This window comes from Carcharhinus amblyrhynchos, chromosome 26 (assembly GCF_965287045.1).
Source record: "Carcharhinus amblyrhynchos chromosome 26, sCarAmb.v2.hapA, whole genome shotgun sequence".
Taxonomy (NCBI): Eukaryota; Metazoa; Chordata; class Chondrichthyes; order Carcharhiniformes; family Carcharhinidae; genus Carcharhinus; species Carcharhinus amblyrhynchos.
The window spans coordinates 15,095,387-15,118,916 of NC_137349.1; the positions used below are offsets into that span (position 1 = coordinate 15,095,387).

Below are 23,530 nucleotides of genomic sequence, written 5' to 3' on the forward strand. Positions count from 1 at the left end.
AATCTTGATGGTTGGGGATTCAGTGACAGACATACTGTTGTATGTCAAGGCGAGATCATTAGACTCCCTCTTGTTGAAGATGCGCATTGTCTGGTAATTGTGCTATGCAAAAAGTTATTTGCTACTTATCAGCCCAAGCTTGGATATTGTCCAGGTCTTGCTGTATTTGGACGTGGACTGCTTCAGTATCTGAGGAGTCACATTGTGCCTTCATCAGTGAACATCCGCACTTCTGACCTTATGACGGAGGGAAAGTCATTGATGAAGCAGCTGAAGATTGTTAGGCCGAGGACACGATCCTGAGGAATTCCTGCAGTGATGACCAATCAACACAACCATCTTCCTGTGTGCCAGGTATGACTCCAAAATGATGAGTATCGGAGGCAGACGAGAAATTGACACAGGAAAGAGATTAGGGTAGAGTGGACCTGCAGATACAGGGATATTGGGGATTTTGGATATTGGAGTATTCTGGAATATATTCATAGAACATAGAACACTACAGCACAAACAGGCCCTTCGGCCCACAAGTTGCGACGATCACATCAATACCTACCAATCCATAGACCTATCTATAACCCCCAATCCCATTAAATCCCATATACTCATCCAGAAGTCTTTTAAAAGACCCCAGCGAGTTCGCCTTCACCACCACTGACGGCAGCCGATTCCATTCACTCACCACCCTCTGAGTGAAAAACTTACCCCTAACATCACCTCTGTACTTGCTTCCCTGCACCTTAAATCTGTGTCCTCTCATAGCGACCATTTCAACCCGGGGAAATAGCCTCTGAGAATCCACCCTATCTATTCCTCTCAACATCTTATAAACCTCTATCAGGTCGCCTCTCAACCTACGTCTCTCCAGGGAGAAGAGTCCCAGCTCCCTCAACCTATCTTCATAAGGCATGCCTCCCAGTCCAGGCAACATCCTTGTAAATCTCCTCTGTACCCTTTCAATAGCTTCTACGTCCTTCCTATAGTGAGGCGACCAGAACTGCGCACAGTACTCCAAGTGGGGCCTGACAAGGGACTTATTCTGGAGGATGTTTTTTATGATGTGGAGATGCCGGCATTGGATTGAGGTAAAAACAGTAAGAAGTCTCTCAGCACCAGGTTAAAGTCCAACACGTTTACTTGGTAGCAAACACCACTAACTTTCAGGGCTCTGCCTGACCTGACTCACCTGATGAAGGGGCAGAGCCCCGAAAGCCAGTGGCGTTTGCTACCAAATAAACCTGTTGGACTCTAACCTGGTGTTGAGAGACTTCTTACTGTGGATGTGGTTTCACACACATCCACATCATGTGGTTTATGACAGACTGTGGGAGTTTGAGATATTGGGAGACATTTAGCTCTGGAAGTTAGCACAACTGATTCAATGGGCTGACTTTTTGAATTGATTAATAAATCAGAATTATTTGTTGAAATAAAAAGAATTTTAAAAGGATTAAAATAAGCAGAAAAAAGGACAGTTTTTAGTCAGAGGTCTGGGGGGAACTGAACGGACCCTGCTTTCATTTCTGCTTTTTGAATGTTTTACAGAAGTTGAGAATGAGTCAGATTTTTCTGCTGCAGTGATTGAGCTGTGAATCAGCACCCAAATGGTTAATGCTTCAACTCAGTCATGTGAGTGTTACAGGAAGTCACCTCTATATCCTGGCATTGCAGGGGATCTGTGAGCTTTGTTTGAAATCGATCGAGAAGGATGAAGTTTGTAACTGCCCTGCTGTGCCTGATGCTATGGGCAGGGAGTGAGGTTAGTGCGAGACCACCCTGCAATTACCCTCCAACTCAGTGGTGCAGCTCGTATGAAATTGCAGCTGCCTGTCAGGTACGGTTCCGAGTTTTAAAAACTGATTAAATTAGTAAATTGTGAATTATGATAAAGCCGTGTTTAGCCTGGAATTTAATCAGAATGCTTTTTCAGGTTGTTTTGTTTCTTTTTGAAATGACTTCATTCAGGAACAGCAATTTATTGCTCTGAGATTTGTGGAAATAACTCATTGGCTGCTGTAGTTTGTGGTGAATTTAGTTCAAGGTGTCATTTTCATGTCAAGACTTTTAAAGTCAACATTTCTTGACCAGGAACCAGCGAGCACGGAGGGGGGTGCGGGGGAGGTGTTGGTGGGTGATTGGGGAACGGGAATTGAGTTAATAGATGAGCGGCAACATTTTTGAGAGAGAGTGGAATGAGGTGGAGCAGCCCAGAAGAATCACATCGAGAGTCTCGCAAAGGCACAACGAGAGTTTCAGTAACAGCTGAACTGAGGCAGTGACAAAAGTGGGCAATGCTACAGACATAGAAATGATGATGTGGGTATGGATCAGCTAGTCAAACTGACACCACGGTTGATAAATAATTGCCCGGGAGAAGGATGGTTTCAGTAGCAGGGGAACAGAGTTTGGAGTGGGTTGGGTAACTGAGTCAGATAATTTAGCAGCAGTGGAAGAATTGAGAGAGCTGGTGCTGATCCGGGGATCTTCAGCGTAAATGTGAAAACTAATGCTGTGCTTTCAGTTGATGATGTGGAGATGCCGGCGTTGGACTGGGGTAAACACAGTAAGAAGTCTGACAGCACCAGGTTTAAGTTTACTATCAAATAAATCGGTTGGACTTGAACCTGGTGTTGTCAGACTTCTTACTGCCTTTCAGTTGATGTCAGTTGTAGATCAGAAATGAAAGGGAGAGCCTTGGGGAGACCAGTGGTAATGGTGCTGGAGCAGAAAGAGAAAGCATGGCAAGTGTTCCTCTGCCTATGATTATCTAGTTAAGGATGGGAGCAGGTGAGAGCAGTCACAGCCAGTGGAGAGATGTTGGAGGAGTTGATTTGGTCAAAACATATCAAAGGTTGCAGACTGGTTGAGAAGGATGAGGAGAGAAAGTTTACCATTGCCACAGGTTCATGGAATTTGATTTTCAGCTTTTGGCCCTATCAAAGGGGTGGAAATCTGATTGGAGGGAATCGAACATATGGTTCAGGAAAGGTGCTTTGGGACAACAATATGTTGAAAGAATTTGGAAGAAAAGGGAGGTTGTAGATGTGACAATAATTTGCAAGGACGCTAGATGGAAGAGAAACTTAAAGAATGATGAGAGTTTGGGGCCAAGCATTAAAGGGAATTCAAATAAATAGAGAAATTGAAACTCAATCTTATTCTTCTTAATGTAATGTGCTAAAGCATGGACCCTAATGTAATGTGCTAAAGCATGGGTGCTAGTTAAATGTTAACTAACTAGTGCCAGCTGCCCAGTTAAATATTAACTAACTAGTGCTAGGTGTCCCCAGTTAAACATGAGGAGCAAAGAGCAAGTATGGTGTTTGGCATCATTTAATTATTTGCATTCTGACCTTTGGGACTTAAACCAACAACCATGTGAATCACTGAGGAATTCAACACAAAAGTCAAAGTGAATATTTGATGGGCTGAATGGCCCCCTTTTTGCATTGTAGGGATTCTATATTCCAGCACAGTACCAAAGGAGTGTGGCCTTTCAGAAGAGATGTTAAACGGATATTCCATCTTCCCTTCAGGTGCATGTAACAGATTCCATGTCCATTATTCCAAAAAAGAGCAGGCAAGTTATCCTCTGGGATCCTGGCTGATATTTATCCCTCAATCAGCATCAGGGATACAGGTTATTTGGCCATTAACACAATGCTATTTGTTGGGGGTTGCTCTGGGGATAAATCAGCTGCTCTCTTTCTTACAACTGTGGTTCATTGTCAGAAGTGCTTTGAGCTTGCCAGTGATTATGATTGATAGGTTCTATGTCAATGCAATCTTTTCCTTCTCCTCAGAGGACATGACTGAGATATTAAATGAGTGCTTTACACCTGTCTTTACTAAGGAAGACAACATAAAGGAGTTGGCTGCGATACTGTCTGGATAAAAATTGACACAAAGAGGAAATAAGAAAAGACTAGCTGTGCTTAAGAGTAGATTAATAGCATTGGCACCACACCAGTGCCAGACATCGATCGTCTTCAGCAAGAAAGAATATAACATCACCCCTTGAAATTCAGATGCATTATCGTCACTCGATCCCCCACTATCAACATCCTGGGCATTACCACTGACCAGAAATTGAACTCGCTGCCCCACGATAGGGTGGAGTCTGAATCATTGAATGGTTTCAAGAAGGAGATGGGTATATTTCTAATAAAAAGGGGATAAGGGGAACAGGTGGGAGGTGGGGAGGTTGATTTGAGACCAGAGGGAGATCAGCCATGATCTGATGAACAGGCTCAAAGGCTGAATTTGCAGACTTCTGCTCCTAATTGCTATGAACTAACCACCTAAATATTGTGGCTATCAGAGCAGGTCAAAGACTAGGAATTCTGAAGTAATAACCCACTACCTGATCCCTCCAAAGCCTGTCCACCATCTACAAGGCACAGGCCTGGAGTGTAATGAAATATTCTCCACTTGTCTGGATGGTGCAGCTCCAACAACACTTAAGAAGGTTGACACCATCCAGGACACACAGTCCCTCTGACACTAAGGGGTAATTTAGCATGGCCAACCTAACCCGGAAATCCTTGGACTATTGGAGGAAACCGGAACACCCAAAGGAAACCCACGCAGACACGGGGAGAACATGCAAACTCCACACAGACAGTGACCCGAATCGGGAATCAAACCCAGATCCCTGGCGCTGTGAGGCAGCAATATAAGGGATAGGCAACAATTACTGGCCTAGCCAGTGACAGCCAGATTCATGAATGAACAAAAAAGGTTTGGATGTGATATCTGAGGATGTGCCGGTTAGGTGGATAAGTCATGGTAAATGCACAGGGTTATGGGGATAGGATGGAAGGGTGCTTTTTCAGACAGTTGGTGCAGACTCTGTTGTCAGTAAATAATACCTCTGAGACTAGTCGTCAGTCAAAGTACAGCAGGTTTATTACAAAAGCTTTTGGGAGAAGCCCGGTTCCTAAAGCGGTTCACCAGACTTCTCCCCAAACACAAGAGTAAAATTTTTATATATCCTGGTTCCTGCCCCTAATTACGTTTGCAGTTCTCCAAGATGTCTATCATGGTTCGCCATCCATCATGTGGTTATTTGATGCCTCAGCGGTTTCATCCTTTGCGTGGTCTGTTGTAATCGTAGCTGTCTTAAGGCCGTGACTGTCTCTGTTCTGTTCCTCTAGTGTGATTAGCCGTCATCGCATCTTGATAGCTGCATTTTGTTTAACCAGCATACAAGGTTACAAGCTCGCACAAACACGTCAACTGGCATACAAGGTTACGGGGTTGCAAAAACAAGTCTTGCGATGCTTTGAACAAATCTTCAAGTATTACAAAGTTCATTAACCCGTTCCCTTCTTCATTTCCCCCTTTCTGGTTGGGGCCGTACCAAAGCACTAAACCATGACCAATTTAGAACGAAATGTTACCAGCATATGGGCCTAGCTCCTTTGTCAGGAGGTATGCCCCCTCTGCCTGTATGCTTGCACCCGGTATAACCCGGGCTGTTACTGTTTTACAACAGGTAGTCAATAATGTCATATAAACACAGCAAGCAATAACAATTACAATTAATTCAATCAATCCATGACTTGAACCATTGCAAAAAGTCTGACAACACCAGGTTTAAGTCCAACCGATTTATTTGATAGTAAACTCACAAGCTTTCGAGGTTAAGCTCTTCAGGTGAATGGAGAGTTCTGGCCTCAGACAGAGCATATAAAGCGCAGACAGTTTACAGATTACTGATTAGTTTACTATCAAATAAATCGGTTGGACTTAAACCTGGTGTTGTCAGACTTTTTACTGTGTTTACCCCAGTCCAACGCCGGCATCTCCACATCTGAACCATCGCCCCAGCCAGCCCGGAGGGTTATAATTGTGATATTGGTTCCCCTCATCCTGTATTGTTTTCGCTACGCGTTTAATATGATCTGCCAAGTGAGTTATATTCTCCGAAGCATCTGGAACACGTGTACAGCATTCGGAGCCAACTAAAGCGCATGTCCCTCCTTGGGAGGCTGGCACATAATTGAGTGCCAATCGGTTCTGTAACGCAACAGTTCGAATAGCTACAACCTCTGCTGATACTCGGAGATGGCTGACCTCACCTCCTCGAACCCATCTCTAATCTTATTTGCAATTCTCTCTAAGGTCGTGGCCATGAGTATAAGTTCTTGTGCTGCCTTTGCCATCCCAAATGGTGGGTAGGCTATCGTGAAGAACTGTTCTGTCTCACTAATGGCTCACTTGGCCCTGAGCAGGTGTATCTTGGGGTGGTCTCTTGAGTTGGTGTAATGGTGAAGGTAGGGCACCACATACGCTAGGTAGCATGATCCAAACCAATTCTGGGGCAGCCATGGGTAGGCCTTATTTCCACAGACAAAGTATGTTCCATTATATGCAATAGGATGTTGTACTGACCATGGCCCGGTGGCATTAATAGACTTTCCTGAGCAGTTTGTGAGGAGTATCAGTTGGTTGGACATGGTAGGTGTGGTAATATTCAGAGTCTGGGTACAATTACTGCCACCCACTGATTTAGCACCACCCCCAGTGATGCACATAGATCCGTTATGAGAACCAAGTGGAATAGGGTTCTCATTTAACTGCTTCTTTTTCATTCAAAGGGATGGGGAAATAAATGATTTCCTCTCCTGCATCCATGCGTGGGAATCTGTGAGCAGACCCAGCACTTGCTCAAATTTGACAGTAATGCATACAACTGAGACATGTACACAAAAGTGGGGGTCCAATTTTACCGGATTGGTGCAATGACCTCTTGGATTGGTCAAATCTCTTGTTGATGTACTCATCCTCCCGAGTCCTCTGCTGTTGCCAGGCACAAGTCCATCCTGGTCCCTCAGCTAAACACCGGAAATTCCAGTTACACCAAGTTACATTGCATGGGAGACCCCCAATCACCTCGCCCCTCCAACAGAGTTGGCAACGTGGTATGGTTAAGGAATCTCGAGCAGCGGTCCCTACGGGTTACTTCCCAGGGGGCCTGTTCGATGTGTCGGATGGTTACAATAAACAGGGTCATCGTTATAGAGATGCTTGCGATGCTCGATCCCCAAGTCTACACAATTCTATCTATACTTTCCCTCCATGGCTGACAGGGCAAGGGTTGTGAGAAGCAGCAGGAGAAGCAGCCTATAATAACCCATGCGACCATTATACAATGGTTCAAAGGCTATAAAACCCGCACGCAACTTCCCTCGAACCCATTCGCCCGCGCACAACTTCCTGTGAGCCCGTTCCACTTGCTTAGAGGTCAGCCGTCTCTGTGAATTGAGCACGTTGTTTTGCTTAAGTAGGCAGGGGTCTTCTGCCCATTAATTCCTTTTACATAGATCATTTTATTTGTTATGGATAAGGGTCGGTCTGTGATAGATATGGAGGCTCCCGTGTCCACCAGCATTTCACATTGTCAGTCCCCTAATAGTGCAGACATGTAGATTCTACCTTCCTTCTTACCCAAACTCGCGGGGGCTGCCCCTCGTCAGTTTGCCCCTTCTGTGATGGTGGGGGAAGGCTGACTAGGTCATCTGTGTTTGCTCCAACAGGTGGCCTCTGTGTGGCCCTCTTTATTGCAAAACTGGCAGGTAGGAGGCTGCCTTCTGCCCCCAGAGCTCTACAGCCTCTGGCAAAATGGCCCGGCTTTCCACAATTATAACATGTATTCTTTGATTTAGTTCCCCCATTGTTTGCACTAACATTTTCCTGTTTTATTCGTGGCTATGGTTTCTCACCTGGTCCGTCTTTAATTCCAGATGCCCGTTCTACTAATTCATCCGCTTTGAAACATCACAGTTTCATTACAACTCCCTTTTTATGGCCTCTTGTGATCTTCTGATGTTCACATTAATGTCAGAAGCTCAGGCCTCTGTGCTGGTTGCATAAATTCACATTGAAAACATTGCCACAGCAACAGAGTAGAGAATGAGACCTGTTCTGTAGTCTCCAGGTGATTTTACACTCGGTCAGGGTGCTTCCAAGTTCATGCCCAAGCAACAGAATCATTTGTCCCCTCAATAATAATAAGTACAAACAATTTAACCACAGATGGCTTAGGTCGTTACTGAATCAGAATTAGTCTTGACAAGAGATGGGCTCCTTTTTAAATTGTGTTAAAACAAAATACATTAACAATAATATTACACCACCAGAATCAAAAAAATGAGTTAATGTTTGGAGGATTATTTCTGAGCAGTTATGCTTTGAGAAACACTGCATGGTTCCGCATACTTATCTAATCTATCTTATTTGACTGGTCGTTAGAGATTAAAAGAAATAATTACTTCAGATTCCTTGAAATCAAGAGAGGTCAGTTAATACTCAAAGGGTTAACTTATCAGCAATGATATATTGACAGCAAAATAATGTAGCTCCTGTTAAAATTTGGCCAAGTGCCCAGTGCTGCTCACAGTATATTAAAACATTTTAACAGTTAGAATGCAAGGTGCATTTGGAAGCTAATAAGATTAAAGGTCTCAAAACTGAAGCAAAGTAAACAACGTATTAACATTTTTTTTGATTTAAAAGGTGAGCGTCGTTGCACTATACATTACAGTACTTCGGAATCCCAGACACATCACGGAAGGCTTATCCTTGTTCATGACAACTGCAGATCAAAGTTATGTGGATACACAATCAGCTAGAACCATAGAAACCCTACAGTGCAGAAAGAGGCCATTCAGCCCATCGAGTCTGCACCGACAACAATCCCACCCAGGTCCTATCCCCATATCCCTACATATTTACCCATTAATCCCTCTAACCTATGCATCCCAGGACACTAAGGGGCAATTTAGCTTGGCCAATCCACCTAACCTGCACATCTTTGGACTGTGGGAGGAAATTGGAGCACCTGGAGGAAACCCATGCAGAGACGGGGAGAATGTGCAAACTCTGCACAGACAGTGACCCAAACCGGGAATCGAACCCAGGTCCCTGGAGCTATGAAGCAGCAGTACTAACCACTGTGCTACCGTGCCGCCCAATAGCAGCATGCTCATAGCATAAGCTTACTATAAAACCTCTTTCTGGTATTTTTGATGTTTTATATGGTCAGTTTAGACATTTCAGTACTTTTTAAAATATGTGGAAATAATCACCATCTCAGAAACATATCTTTCCTTGCAATCTGTAATTATTACTATTTGAGTTTGAAAACATTAATCTAAAATAGATCAGATTCAGGGTCACCAGTGTACAAAATCTCTGTTTCGCACTTCAATAGCTCCAAGTAAACATTACCACAATCTGCTGTGCTCTATCTATTTACATTTTATGAAAATGACAATCATAGAATTTTACTTCTTCTTGAAGTTAAAGAGGTTAAGAATATTTTGCAATGTGTGTTCATTAATGCTTTTTATAATCCCGGGAGCTAATAACTCCCATTTTAAGGATTTTTTGGTGAGCTAGTGACAACCCATCTTTAAGTGTTTGTAAAAAGGCTCTATCTGTTTGGGCAGTTTCAAATATTCCTGAACATTCTTGGTAATACTTTAAAGAGCCACTCCCTGAATTCAGAGGCCCCTTCACCCCTTTGTTGTTTAGTATTGGTAATTCTGGACCAGTTGGTTGGTGCATTGCCCAAGACTTGTTGGACTTCCGCCTTAAACTGATTAAATGGTTCAATCGTTGCATCGAGCTCAGTGTTTAACTCTGCGGCAAAGTCTCCCACAGGTGCCGTGGGTTGTACAGCCAGCCCAAAGGGAGGAAAGGATCCCCAGCCACGATCCTCTAAAATTTGGTTTTTCTTTTCTAGTTCTCTATTGCGTGCTTCCAACATTTTGATTTTTGCTTTGTTGTCACCCAGTTTCATTCCTGAGACTCTCACCTGTTCAGGTAATCAAGCCAATTGGTGAACTAAAAGAAGTCCAATTTTCTTAGTTCTGTCCTTCTTTTCCTTTTCCAACTATTTCCATTTATATTCGTTTATCAGGGATCCGGGGGTCCCCACTGTCCTTGTGATCCCGCCATAATACAGATAAGTTTATACTTACTACCTGGAGTCTTCTATTCTCCCTTCTCAGTCTCCTAGGTCACTCCTATCAGAGTCCGGTGTTACCTGTCAGGGGTGATCAGATCCCTCCGTACCACCGCTTATATTATTTAAGCCAGCCTTTCCTTCTATTCCAGCGATCACTCTCACAGTCTCTTTTTCACTCACGTCTGAACATCACATCCCAGGTATCTCTTTCTCCAGTCTCCACAACCACTTCAAAATCCTGACCTTTGCGTGGGGGGGCTACTGCTCTTAACCAGTCTAAGGCTGGGTGTTAGAGACAGATGCCTCCTTATCTGTATGTGTTCAGTTCAGACATCTTTCATTCACACACTCTCTCATCACAGATGATCACCGACTGTGGTTTGACCCACCCTTTTAAGTTCAATAATTTATTCCGGAGCTCCCATCGTGGTCCAGACCTGTAAACAGATCCCGGGTCTCGGCACCAATTTGTTGTCGGTAAATAATACTTCTGAGACTAGTTGTGAGTCAAAGTACGCAGGCTTATTACAAAAGCTTTTGGGAGAAGCCTGGTTCCTAAAGTGGTTTACCAGACTTCTCCCCGAACACAAGTAAGAGTAAAATTTTTATACATCCCGGTTCCCGCCCCTAGTTACATCCACAGTTCTCCAGGATGTCTGTCATGGTTCGCCGTCCATCATGTGGTTATTGATGCCTCAACGGTTTTGTTCTTTGCATAGTCTGATGTAATCGTAGCTGTCTCAAGGCTGCGACTGTCTCCGTTTTGTTCCTCTAGTGTGATTAGCTGTCATCGCATCTCGATACCTGCGGTTTGTTTAGTCAGCACACAAGGTTACAAGCTCACACAAACACATTAACTGTCATACAAGGTTACAGGGGTGCAAAAACAAGTCTTGCAATGCTATGCACAAATCTTTAAGGATTACAAAGTTCATTAACCCGTTCCCTCCTTCAGACCCGATGGGCTAGATGGCCTCTTTCTATGGAACCTTGGTGGCTGAGTGAATTGTTCCAACCTGTCTTGGATATTGGGCTGGTGTCAGAGAAGTGCAAATGTTACACCTTTATTCAAATGATATAAAGATAAATCCAGCAATAATGGGCCAAGTTTGATAAGGAACAAAACTTTACAATCAACACTCAGGGACAGAGAATGAACAAGAAAATTATAGCACAGGAACAGGCCCTTCAGCCCTCCAAGCCTGCACCGACTGTGCTGCCTGACTTAAGTAAAACCCCCTACCCTTCCAGGGACCATATCCCTTTATTCCCATCCTATACGTGGATTTGTCAAGACGCCCCTTAAAATCGCTACTGTATCTGCTTCCACTACTTCCCCCGGCAACGAGTTCCAGGCACCCACTACTCTCTGTGTAAAACATCTGCTGTGGAGATGCCGGCGTTGAACTGGGGTAAACACAGTAAGAATTCTCACAACACCAGGTTAAAGTCCAACAGGTTATTTGGTAGCAAAAGCCACTAGCTTTTGGAGCACTGCCCCTTTGCCAGGTGTGTGGGAGTTCTGTTCATAAACAGCGCATATAAAGACACAAACTCAATTTATATGAATAATGATTGGAATGTGAATCTTTACAGGTAATCAAGTCTTAAAGGTACAGACAGTGTGAGTGGAGGGAGCATTAAGCACAGATTAAAGGTCTGGAGATAAAACATATCTCTTTAATCTGTGCTTAGTGCTCTTTCCATTCACATTGTCTGTACCTTTTCTGGTGAATGTGTTATCAGATCACAGGTAGGATGATGGAGGTTGGGCAGTGCAGGAGCTGAGGTGGATTTTTGTGCACAAGTTCTTGAAGGCGTACAGCAGGTTGAGAAAGCAGTTTAAAAAAACATACAGGATCCTGGTCACAATCAATAAATCACACCAAATGGTCGTTAGAAATAGAGGCAAAGAATACAAAAACATGGGTGTACTGGTGAACCTTTCTAAAATACTGGTCCAGTAGCAAGAGCAGAATGAGACCAGAGACTAGTTATAAAGAGCAATGTCAGTGCAGCAGTGAGAGCAAAATATAAATGATAAAAATGTGGTTTTCTGAACAAGCTTAAAATAGTGGTGAGTATTATCTTGAACCAAGGACATTTGTTTAAACTGAGAGACAAGAAATGAACATTTTTAATTTGTGCCGAGTGTAACAGTAAGTGAATTGACGATGACTCTTAGCAAGGAGCAAGTCTAGAAACACGTGTTAAAATTCAACATTTCAACAAGATACTAGGTAGATTCTAAAAGACGGAAACACATTTCTTTATATCCTAGATGGGCAACTGAAACTTGCTACTTGCAATTCCTACATCTTATATCAAATCTGGAAAGTTCTCGAGCTGAATGAACTCAGTCTTGGGGCCACTTTGCAGGTGGTAGGAGTTAAGGAATATAGATGGGGTGTCCAGTCTTGATGAGCAGGAGTTTCTGGGATGCTTTCAAACCGGTGCTAGCAATAGAAAGCTGGCAGTGAGTTTATTGAAGGCGTGCAGTCCAAACTATGGGACTAATGGATGGGGACTGCACAAGAGAGAACAATAAAGGGTAGAAATAGCTTAAGATTATTTATTAGTGTCACAAGTCGGCTTACATTAACACTGCAATGAAGTTACCCTAAAAATCCCCCAGTTGCCGCACTCTGGCGCCTGTTCGGGTACTCTGAGGGAGAATTTAGTGTGGCCAATGAATCTAACCGGCACAACTTTGGACTGTGGGAGGAAACTGGAGCACCCAGAAGAAACCCATGCAATCACAGAGTGAACGTGCAGACTCTGCACAGACAAGTAACTATGCCAGGAATTGAACCTGGGTCAGTCCCTGGCGCTGTGAGACAGCTGTGCTAACCACTGTGCCAACATGCTGCCCATGAAAGGACAGCAGGACTAGAGGGCACAGCCTCAAGATAAGGCGGGGGCAGTTTAGAACGGAGTTGAGGAGGAACTTCTTCGCTCAAAGGGTGGTGAATCTCTGGAATTCTCTGCCCGTTGGAGTGGTGGAGGCTACCTCGCTAAATATATTTAAGTCACGGGTAGGAAGGTTTTTGGTAGGCAAGGGAATTAAGGGTTATAGGGAGAAAGCGGGAAAGTGGAACTGAGCCACTTCAGATCAGCCATGATCTTATTGAATGGCGGGGCAGGCTTGAAGGGCTAGATGGCCTACTCCTGCTCCTATTTCTTTATGTTCTTATGTAGTTGTAACTGCAGATTTCATAGTTTGGGGGGGGGGGGGGGGGGGGGCGGTGGTGGGAGGGTGGTTCGTACAGATCTTTCTGTAACCGTCATTGTGTTCCCCCTGGCACTAAAGTAAACAATATCATGGAGATGTTGCAGAATATTCGGCAGAGAAATGGAGTGAAGTGGGTTCTGTGATTCACATTTGTACCAATGACACTGGGAGAATAGGCATTGGGTGCTGACATGTAATATTGAACTAATACCTGCTATTTTCTCTCTTTCTCTCTCAGGTGGAACATCAGTGCCTGGAGTTCAAACCGAAGAGGAATGCTGATCCTGTTGTGATCAGCTTGTTCTATGAGAGTCTCTGTGGAGCGTGCCGCAACTTCCTGGTGCTACAGCTTTTCCCCACCTGGCTGATGCTCAATGACATCATGAACGTCACGCTAATCCCATATGGAAACGCTATGGTAAAGTACATCAATACTTAGCGTGGGTGAAGTCAGAAATCAGGCAGATAGGCCAAGGAGAGTTGGGGAAGGGCAGGGAGATGAAGACAGGTGAGCAGCACTCACCATGAGTAGACTGGGTAAAGAAGAGGAGAAGAAGAAGAGATTCAGCTAAGCAATAAAGAGGAGGGAAACCAGGATCCAATTCCACTATCTCGTAACTTCAGTTTCTGTACAATCTGAATTCAGCCAAGAAAAGCACCCTTGAGTTCATCAGAAACCTTGGTTAAATTTTACCAGTAATTAAGGTGGGATTTAAATTTTTCTAAGTTAGGGACAAACCCTATATGCTCAGTCTAATGTGGAGACCAATCAGCTAATTCTTATCCCATTTTGGTTCCATTCTTATTTATCTAATCACAGCTAGAGTCACAGGAAGCTTCTCTTCCTGTGACTGTCCTGTTACCTCTGTGGTACCACAAAGACCTGACATTTTCCCTTGTCTCGTTGCATCTTCCTCACAAATCTCCATTCAAGCTCGACTATTCCAAAGCATTCCTGGCTGCTGTCCCACGTTCTGTGCTCCATAACCCAGACAAAACTCTGTTATCTGTGAGTTTACGAACATTAAGTCCTCTTCCATCACCCCTGTTCCCTCTTGTTTTCAAATCCCTCCACGCCCCCCACCACCACCACAGCTGCTGCCACCTCCCTCGGTGTCTCCGTAATCACCTCGCACTTTCCTACATTCAAAGAAACCTACAATCCTCTAATTCTATCCTCTTGACTGTGGTATAAGAAGTTAACAACTATTATGCTAATAGCTAGCATACGTCATCAGTGATGTCAGATCATGTCTCTGGAACTCAGAAAGGGAACCTTTGAGAAGGATCTTTGTCTCTACCTGTCCTTGGAGATAGTGATGTATATTTAATAAATGGTTGGAAGTTCCTAGATGTTTTGTTTGAGTGCTCCCTGATAAATGGAACCCTGGGACAGTTTGGATGGTGTTAATTGCTCCCCCTCTGCTGGCCGTACAGTTGCCTGAGTGACCCTCCATCCTTGGAAAATTGCCTTGATCTGATGGATGGATAGGTCACGCTGAACACCTCTTGAAAGAAGCAGTGAGGGAGGGATTGGGATTGGGAATCGACTGGAGTTTGTTCCCAGGACACTCAATAAAGGACAGAAAACATTCCGAAAGGATTGAGGCAAACAAAAAAACAGAAGCATCGGGGATAGAATGTTAGATTTTAAATCTCAAACTGAAGAGAGAAGTGAAGGCCACAATTTCTTCACTTTTGACATTCAGTGATTTGGGGAATGCTGGCTAACTACACAGAACAGAATGGCAAATGTGAGTATCCGCTGCATTAACCCTGTGCACAGCTGTGTTTAACCCACTCTTACCACTTCTGCTTTTCAGTGCATGAGATTTATTTTTAGCTCAGCTTCTGCACTGAGACATGAGAACTTCTTGTGTAAACGGGGACCCAGCTGGTTTGTCAAAATGAGCATCTGAGTCTAAGATGCAGCGAAAGGTTCAGTTGTGACCTTCAGTCAATGGCAAAGAACCTTACAACAAGCTGAAGCAAGCACAGACCCCAGTTCTCTGTTAATTCTCACATTTTTGTCGCCATCTCTTGTAGGAAAGAAACGAAAGTGGAAAGTGGGTTTTCACATGTCAGCACGGTGAGCAGGAATGTACAGGAAACATGATTGAGGTACGTATTGGGCTGAGCAGGACATGTGGTGGTTAATGACAATCTTCACACCTAATGTCCGTGAGAATGAGTTTCACTCTCTCTTTCTTAACAACCAGAATTTCTGCGATCCGATTAAAAAAGTCTTCTCCCATTGAAATTGAACCCATCGCTTGGAAACCTCCAAAGGGCTGACAAATGGATTTCAGTGCTGTCCCCTCTTCAGCAGAAACTGTCGCCCTTCTATTAATGACTTCCTGACCTCCTGGCCCCATTCGCTGAAACGCTTTGCAATAACTGACCTGGGCCATATCCTCGCTGCCACCTTTGATGTTCTGGCTCCTATATAAATCGTTACTCTGCCCCCTCGCTCATTCCTTCTACTAGTGCCTTGTTTCCATTCCCTAAGTCCAAGCAATGCAAATCCAAATATTTATTGTGATGATTGCTTGAGCTATTAATCAGCAGATTTGGTGAATCGACATAAAGCAGCACAAGGTCCCGCTTGCTCCTGCTGCTTATTATTGAAGGACTGTCTGTGAATGCAAAGATAATCCCAGCTTTTATAGTACAAACCGACATGTAGACACTTTGCCCTTCCCGCCTGTCTCCTCCATCCCGACTTCCAGAAGCTGCCAGCACAACTCTCACTCCCTCAGCTACAGCCCAGCAGGAACCCGTCTCCCAGAGAACTGTGCTTGTCTACACATAGTAGGGTCTTGCAGAAAATGTTCCTGTCTCCTGAAAATAAACCTGTAACAAAAACGACCATCAGATTTTTCCTACTGTTATAGATCATAGAATCCCTACAGTACAGGAGGAGGCCATTTGGCCCATTGAGTCTGCACCAATAACAATCCCATCCAGGCTCTATCCCTGTATCCCCACATATTTACCCTGCTAATCCCTCTGACACTAGGGTCAATTTAGCTCGGCCAATCAACCTAACCCACACATTTTTGGAGTGTGGGAGGAAACCGGAGAACGAGAGGAAACCCATGCAGACATGGGGAGAACCTGCAGACTCCACACAGACAATCACTGAGGCCAGAATTGAACCCAGGTCGCTGGGGCTGTGAGGCAGCAGTGCTAACTGCTGTGCCACCATGCCACCTGTTCTCCGTTCCTTCCACAAACTTTGCCTCTGAGCTATCAATTCCACCCCCCTCTCATGTCTGAGGCATGCTGTCATGTTTAACTTTAAGATGAGCTTATGATGCCACTCTGTCTCCATCAGCAACACCATTTTAGCATTTCTCAACTCTACAGCTGCCTCAGCTCATCTGTTGCTGAAATCCTCGTGTACTTTCTCTGGCTCCACCATTCCAAGCCTCTCACTTTTAGTCATCCAAACCTTTACTGACTAAATTCTGTTCATCTCTCGCCCTGAGCCCATCAAACTGGTCCAGAAATACCTCCATGGCCTCACCCCTCCCTATCTCTGCTACCTCCTCCAGCCCCCTCCCTATCTCTGTTACCTCCTCCAGCCCCCTACACCCCTCCCTATCTCTGCTACCTCCTCCAGCCCCCTACACCCCTCCCTATCTCTGCTACCTCCTCCAGCCCCCTACACCCCTCCCTATCTCTGCTACCTCCTCCAGTCCCCTACACCCCTCCCTATCTCTGCTACCTCCTCCAGCCCCCTACACCCCTCCCTATCTCTGCTACCTCTTCCAGTCCCCTACACCCCTCCCTATCTCTGTTACCTCCTCCAGCCCTTGGAGACCACCTTTACATTCCCGATTTTAAATTCTCTGGCCTAGGTGGCTGTGCCTTTTTCCACTGGGGCCCCAGGCTCTGGAATTTAAACCAATCCATCTCTCCACTCCTCCTTCCTCCTAACTTACTGCCCTGCCTAGGTATTTGATCACCTGTTTGAACATCTCCTCTATGACTCAGTCTGCAATTTGTTCCCTAGTCGCTCCAGTGAATCACCTTGGACTGTTTTACCAGGTTAACGGTGATACATAAATGCAGATTGTTTTGAAACTTGTTTTTGGCTTCTTTTGATAACCTCTGGCTAACTCAAAGTGACAGAAATCTTTAACATGAACAAAACTAATCCTGAATTAAGCTCAATTTTTTTTATAATTGTTCAGAACTGAGACTAAACTTTAAATTAGACTTTAGCACATTTTCAATCATCTGCAACAAGGTTTCAGCCAATCCTGTGCTCTTCCTTCACCTTAGTCATACCCTGAGACTGCCCTCCCCCCAACCCCCCAGCCCCATTCTGCATTCTGCTAACCTCCATCTGCGGGAAACTGAGCATCGCTCTACAACTAATGCTCTTTTACACAAAAATGGAATTACTCCTGTCATTGTATCTTTGCTATCTGATTGGCAGACCTGTGTGATGGAAAAGCTCCAGGACCCTTTCCGCTATTTCCCAGTGATTTTCTGTATGGAATCGGCAAGCGATGTGATTGCAGCTGCTCAGCTGGTAAGTAATTCCACTGCATCTGGTTAGATGCACCCGCTCCTGGCAGGAGCTACACCAGGCAAAGAGAAAGCAGCGCAGGGGGCTGGGAGGTTCGAGCGGAGGTCGTTTCTCTGGTTTCCCGCTGGGAGCCATTGCCTCCAAGTCTCTGGCCGTCAGATTTCCGACATTGTCAGCTCCACGCTAGAAATCAGTGCAGAGCTGCATAAATTATCCTAATGAAGATTTACATCAGTGGGCCCGGCTGGCTAGCGATCTGGAGTCACATAGGTAGTGACAAGGGGTCGCTGGACTGGACAGCAATCGGGCATGTGGGGCCACTGTGCACATGCTGATCTTGGCGCTGGCAGATTGGCGCGTGCGCATTGGCGCACTGAGTGCTATGCTGTTGGCTTCTTGAGTGGGAATAGGCCCCGCCCTCTGATGTTTGGAGTGATTCACGCTGAGGCACACTGCAGTGCAGAAACTGTGGGAGATTCATTTTGAAAATCCTGCTGAAAAAACCAGCAGGAATTACTCCAGTTTTTATGTGAATTCAACGCTTAGAATTGTTGACGGAGAATTCCACCCCAGGTGTCAACCTGATGAAGCTACAACACAGGACTGTGTGCCAAAGGACATAAACAGCAAGTGATAGACAGAGCTAAGCGATCCCATAATCAATGGATCAGATCTAAGCTCTGCACACATCCAGCCATGAATGGTGGTGGACAATTAAAGAACTCACTGGAGGAGGCAGCTCTACAAATATCCCCATCCTCTGATGGAGGAGCCCAGCACATCAGTGCAAGGATAAGGCTGAAGCATTCGCAGCAATCTTCAGCCAGAAGATTGGTCCCCAGCATCTCAGATGCCAGGCTCCAGCTAATTCGGGGGTGGCACGGTGGCACAGTGGTTAGCACTGCTGCCTCACAGCACCAGGGACTGGGTTCGATTCCTGGCTTGGGTCACTGTCTGTGTGGAGTTTGCATATTCTCCCCATGTCTGCGTGGGTTTCCTCTGGGTGCTCATAGTTTCCTCCCACAGTCCAAAGATGTGCGGTGGATTGGCCGTGCTAAATTGCCCCTTAGTGTCAGGGGGACTAGCAGGGTAAGTGCATGGGGATTTTAAGGGTAGTGCCTGGGTGGGGTGGGATGGAATTGAAGTTGGTGTGGACTTGATGGGCCGAATAGCCTCCTTCTGCACTGTAGGAATCTATGAATTTGATTCACACCACATGATATCCGTAAATGGCTGAAGGTGCTGGTTGCTGCAACGGCAATGGGCCCTGATCACATTCCCGTAATAGTATCAGAGACTCCTGCTGCTCTTTCAAGCCTAGTCTTAATGTTGCTGCTTCATCAATTACCTTCCGTCCATACGGTCAACTGTGAGCATATTTCTGGATGATTGCATAGTATTCAGCACCACTTATGACTCCTCCAATATCAGTGTCAGTGCCCACATGCAACAAGAATTGGATAACATTCAGACTTGGGCTACTAAGTGGCAATTTACCTTTGTGTCACAGGAGGACCAGAACACGACTATCTCCAATAAAAGAAAGTCTAACATCTCCTCTTAACAATACCATCGCTGAATTCCCCAGTACTGACATCAATGGGGGGTGGGGTGCGGGGGTGTCATTTACTATTGACCAGAAACTGAACTGCGCCACTCATATAAATATCACGGCTACAGGAGAAGGTCAGAGCTGGGAATTACGTGGTAAAGAACACCCGTCCTCACTCCCCAAAGTCTGTCCACCGTCTACAAGACTCAAGTCAGGAGTACGATGGAATACTCCCCACTTGCTGGATGGGTGCAGCTCCAACAACACTCAAAGTTTAACACCATCCAGGACAAAGCAGCCCCGTTTGATTGGAACCCCATCCAGAAACATTCACTCCCTCCACCACCAACACACAATGGCAGCCGTGTTTATCATTAACACACATTGTAGCAAATCACTAAGACTCCATGACCAGAACAATCCGGAAGGACAGGGAAGCAGACGCATGAGAAATCACCATCTGGAAGTTCCACTCCAAGCCATTCACCATCCTGACTTGGAAATATGTCGCTGTTCCTTCATTATTACTTGGTCAAAATCCTGGAACTCCCTCTCTAACAGCACTGTGGGTCCACCTACACCACATGAACTGCAGCAGTTCAGGAAAGCAGCCCACCACCACCACCTTGAGGGCAGTTAGGGATGGGCAGTAGGTGCTGGCCGAGCCAGCGATACCCACATCCTGTAAATGAATTTTGAAAGTGCCGGGTTTGAATATATTATCTGCAGAAGTGAAGTGGGGAAATTATAACCTGTTTGTAATTAGCAATGCTAAATCTAACTGCATTGTGATCACTGTCCTAGTTATAGACAAAACTTTCCTCACCCACTGCGCTCTTTGAATAGCACAGACGGGGTGGAGGGAGGGGCTGGCAAAAGTGCAATGTCCTAAACCATTTTTTGGCATAATCAGCCTTGGGTTGGGACCAGCACGAGATTGGTTGTAATATGTAAATTCCAACTTCCATGTCATTAGCAAGCCTGGGACAGAATCGCAAATGTCTCCCAACCATCGGGAGAGGTTCCACCAGCAGAGATCAAAGCTGGTTCCCATCAATAGGGACCAGGCGTGATGGCCTCACTGATGGGGTCAGAGGCTATTGAGCCCCCCCCACCGCCCCTGGAGATTGGGGGGAAGGAGGGGGGGCCAGTTGGACACCTGGCAGTGCCATGGGTGCAGGGCCTGAAGGGGGTGGCAGGACCAGAGCGGGACGGGATAGTTGGTGGGAGGACTGCGAATACTGCATTAGAGATCAGTGGGGGTGGGAGTTGGGGGGTGATTGGGGCTGGCCATCGGGGATGCTGGTGATCGGGGTGTGGTGGGGAGGGTTTGGGGAAGACATCGTGAGGCCGGCGACTGGGAGGGGGGTGTGGCGCAGCGCGCACATGGTGATTTCGCTACTGACAGATTGATGCATGTGCAGTGGCGCACTCAGCATGCTGATGCCCGCCTCTCTGATGGAATTAGACCCCTCACCTCATTACTGATGTGAATTGCCTGGTGACTCTGTGAAGTAAAGAGTGATGGAAATCAATAGACTAAATAGCCTCAAAATCCAGGTGGGAAAATCTCCTGTTTTCCCACCCAAGGGGCACTTAGGCCAGAATTTTACTGCCTCGCCCACCCGAGGCTCATAAGATCCCGCCGAGGCCAACAGAGAATGCCATTCTGCAAACCTCACGTGGCCCCATTCTGGGGCGAGCGAGGCGGTAATATTCCAATCTTCATGTCTTTTTGGGAAAATCACTTTCATGGTTGCCAACTGTCACTTCACCCGCTTGTCCTTCTTTGTTCCCCAAGACTAGATCTAGAATTGCATCTCCTCTCGTTGGGTTTGTCAATAATTGGTTAAAAACATTTTCCAGGACACACTGTGTGGGTTCTCCCTCAGTGCCCTGTGCATTATTTGAATCCCAGTTGATATCGGGATAGTTAAAGTCTCCCATTATTATTGCCCTCTTTTTCTCACAGACAGAAATCTGACTTCATGTTTGTTCATCTATCTCCCTTTCACTATTTGGGGGTTGTGGAATAAACTCCCAGTGCTGTGACTGTCCTTTTGTTTTTTGTAAGCTGAACCCATAAAGTCTTGTCTGTTGACCCATTCAGTATGTTATCTCTTCCCTCAACTGGAGTTGAATCTTTAACCATAGTGCTACACTCCCTTCTTTTATTTCCCACTCTATTGTGTCTGAAGACTCTATATCCAGGGATACTGAGCTGCCAATTTTGCCCCTCCTTTAGCCAGGTTTCTGTTATAACGATGAAATCCTGCTGGCATGTGTCTACCAAGGCAAACAAACTCATCCGCCTTGTTTGTAATCCCCCTTGCATTAAAGTATGAACTGTTTAACCCCATCAATTTCCCTTGCTGGAAACATCTTAAACCTTCATTCTTCTGTAATTCCAAGTCTATCACAACATCTTCAACATCATTTGCTAATGTTCTACCTCCATTTTCCTGATCTGAAGCTGAACTGTCTGATCCGACTCCTGGGATCCCATCCCATCTCATTCACCTGAGATTCCTCTGGGAACTTAACATTCCAACCTAGTACCCAGGCAGCTCTCTCTATGCAAACATCCATCACAACAATGTCATTGAGTCCAAAGTGAAAAGATGTTCTCAAAAATATCAGAGGCCTTGTTGAGTTCAGGAGGACAGAGATTTTTCCATGAGGGAAGCTTGATCCTTCAGACTTGGACAAGTTGCAGAGCTGGGCCGAGAGGTGGCAGATGGAGTTTAATGCGGAATAGTGTGAGGTAATTCACTTTGGCAGGAATAACAGATGTGTAGAGTATAGGGCTAACGGTAGGACTCTGAATAGTGTTGACGAACGGAGGGATCTAGGTGTATATGTGCATAGATCCCTGAAAGTTGGAAATCAAGTCAATAAGGTTGTTAGGAAGGCATACGGTGTCTTGGCGTTTATTGGTAGGGGGACTGAACTTAGGAGCCGCAACATCATGTTGCAACTGTACAAAACTCTGGTATGGCCGCACTTGGAGTATTGTGTACAGTTCTGGTCCCCACATTATAGGAAGGATGTGGAGGCATTGGAGAGGGTGCAGAGAAAGTTTACCAGGATGTTGCCTGGTATGGAGGGAAGGTCCTATGAGGAGAGACTGAGGGATTTGAGGTTGTTTTCGTTAGAAAGAAGGCGGCTAAGAGGAGACCTTATTGAAACATACAAGATGATTAGAGGTTTAGATAGGGTGGACAGTGATAGCCTTTTTCCTTGGATGGAGAAAGCTAGCACGAGGGGACATAGCTTTAAATTAAGGGGTGGTAGTTATAGGGCAGATGTCAGAGGTAGGTTATTTACCCAGAGGGTGGTGGGGGAATGGAATGCCCTGCCTGCTGCAGTTGTAGATGCGCCTAGTTTGGGGGCGTTTAAGAGGTCCGTGGATAGGTTTATAGATGGAAAGGGATTGGTTTAGGTTAGAGGGTCATTGCTTGTCGGCACAACATCGTGGGCCGAAGGGCCTGTTCTGCGCTGTAATGTTCTATGTTCATTCTGCCTCTCTCCATCCTCCCCCGCCTCTCACACACACACACAATCCCTCCTCCAGTATCTCCAACAATCTGCTTCAAGCCTCTTGGGACTTTCCAACATGAATGTTGAGAACTGTTTCTGCAAAGTTACAAAGGGAAGTTGGGGGAATTTTATAGAAAATTTACCCTGCACTGTTCACTAGCTGCATCAACCCTTCCTGAGTTCTGCCTTTAGTCACGGTGCTTCCCCTTTCTACCCACAGCATCTCTGCCTTGAGCTTCCAGTTGGTTACTGCAGCTTCCTGAACCATAAGCAGTTGATCAGTTACCCCCTCCCCCCCCACACTTGCTACCTGTACTTATCTTTTTTTTGACTTACTCTGAGGGGCGGCGGTGGGGGAAGAGGAGTGCGGGGTAAGGGTGGGTGGTGGGGGAAGAATGGGGAGTGAGGGTGGGGGGAGGGATTTTTCAACTAGCTACAGCACCTTCAAGAACTTGTGCACAAAAATTCACCTCAACTCCTGCATCCCTTTGAGAATTCACTCCTTGTTTGGCACTGCCCGGCCTCCATTGTACTCCGAGACGCAGTCCAACCACTTTCTATTTTCCATTCCAAACAAATGATACCTTTCCTTTTGAAACAAAACAGTCACAAATAAAGTCACGTTCTCTTGCGAACAGATTTTAGCCCTGTACTAACGGTGGAATTCTTCCGTTTTGAGACTGTGGTAGC

General features: G+C 45.5%; 1 protein-coding gene across 1 annotated transcript in view; it reads left to right on the forward strand.

Annotated features, from left to right (window-relative positions):
* Window positions 1-1,641: 1,641 nt before the first annotated feature.
* The window catches only part of ifi30a (IFI30 lysosomal thiol reductase a), a 33,123-nt gene continuing 11,234 nt past the window's right edge, over window positions 1,642-23,530 (forward strand). The window contains exons 1-4 of the mRNA XM_080213160.1: window positions 1,642-1,834; window positions 13,447-13,626; window positions 15,255-15,329; window positions 17,656-17,751. Of these exons, the coding sequence (XP_080069286.1) occupies window positions 1,709-1,834; window positions 13,447-13,626; window positions 15,255-15,329; window positions 17,656-17,751 (477 nt within the window). The 5' untranslated portion in view covers window positions 1,642-1,708. The remainder of the gene's footprint in view (window positions 1,835-13,446; window positions 13,627-15,254; window positions 15,330-17,655; window positions 17,752-23,530) is intronic.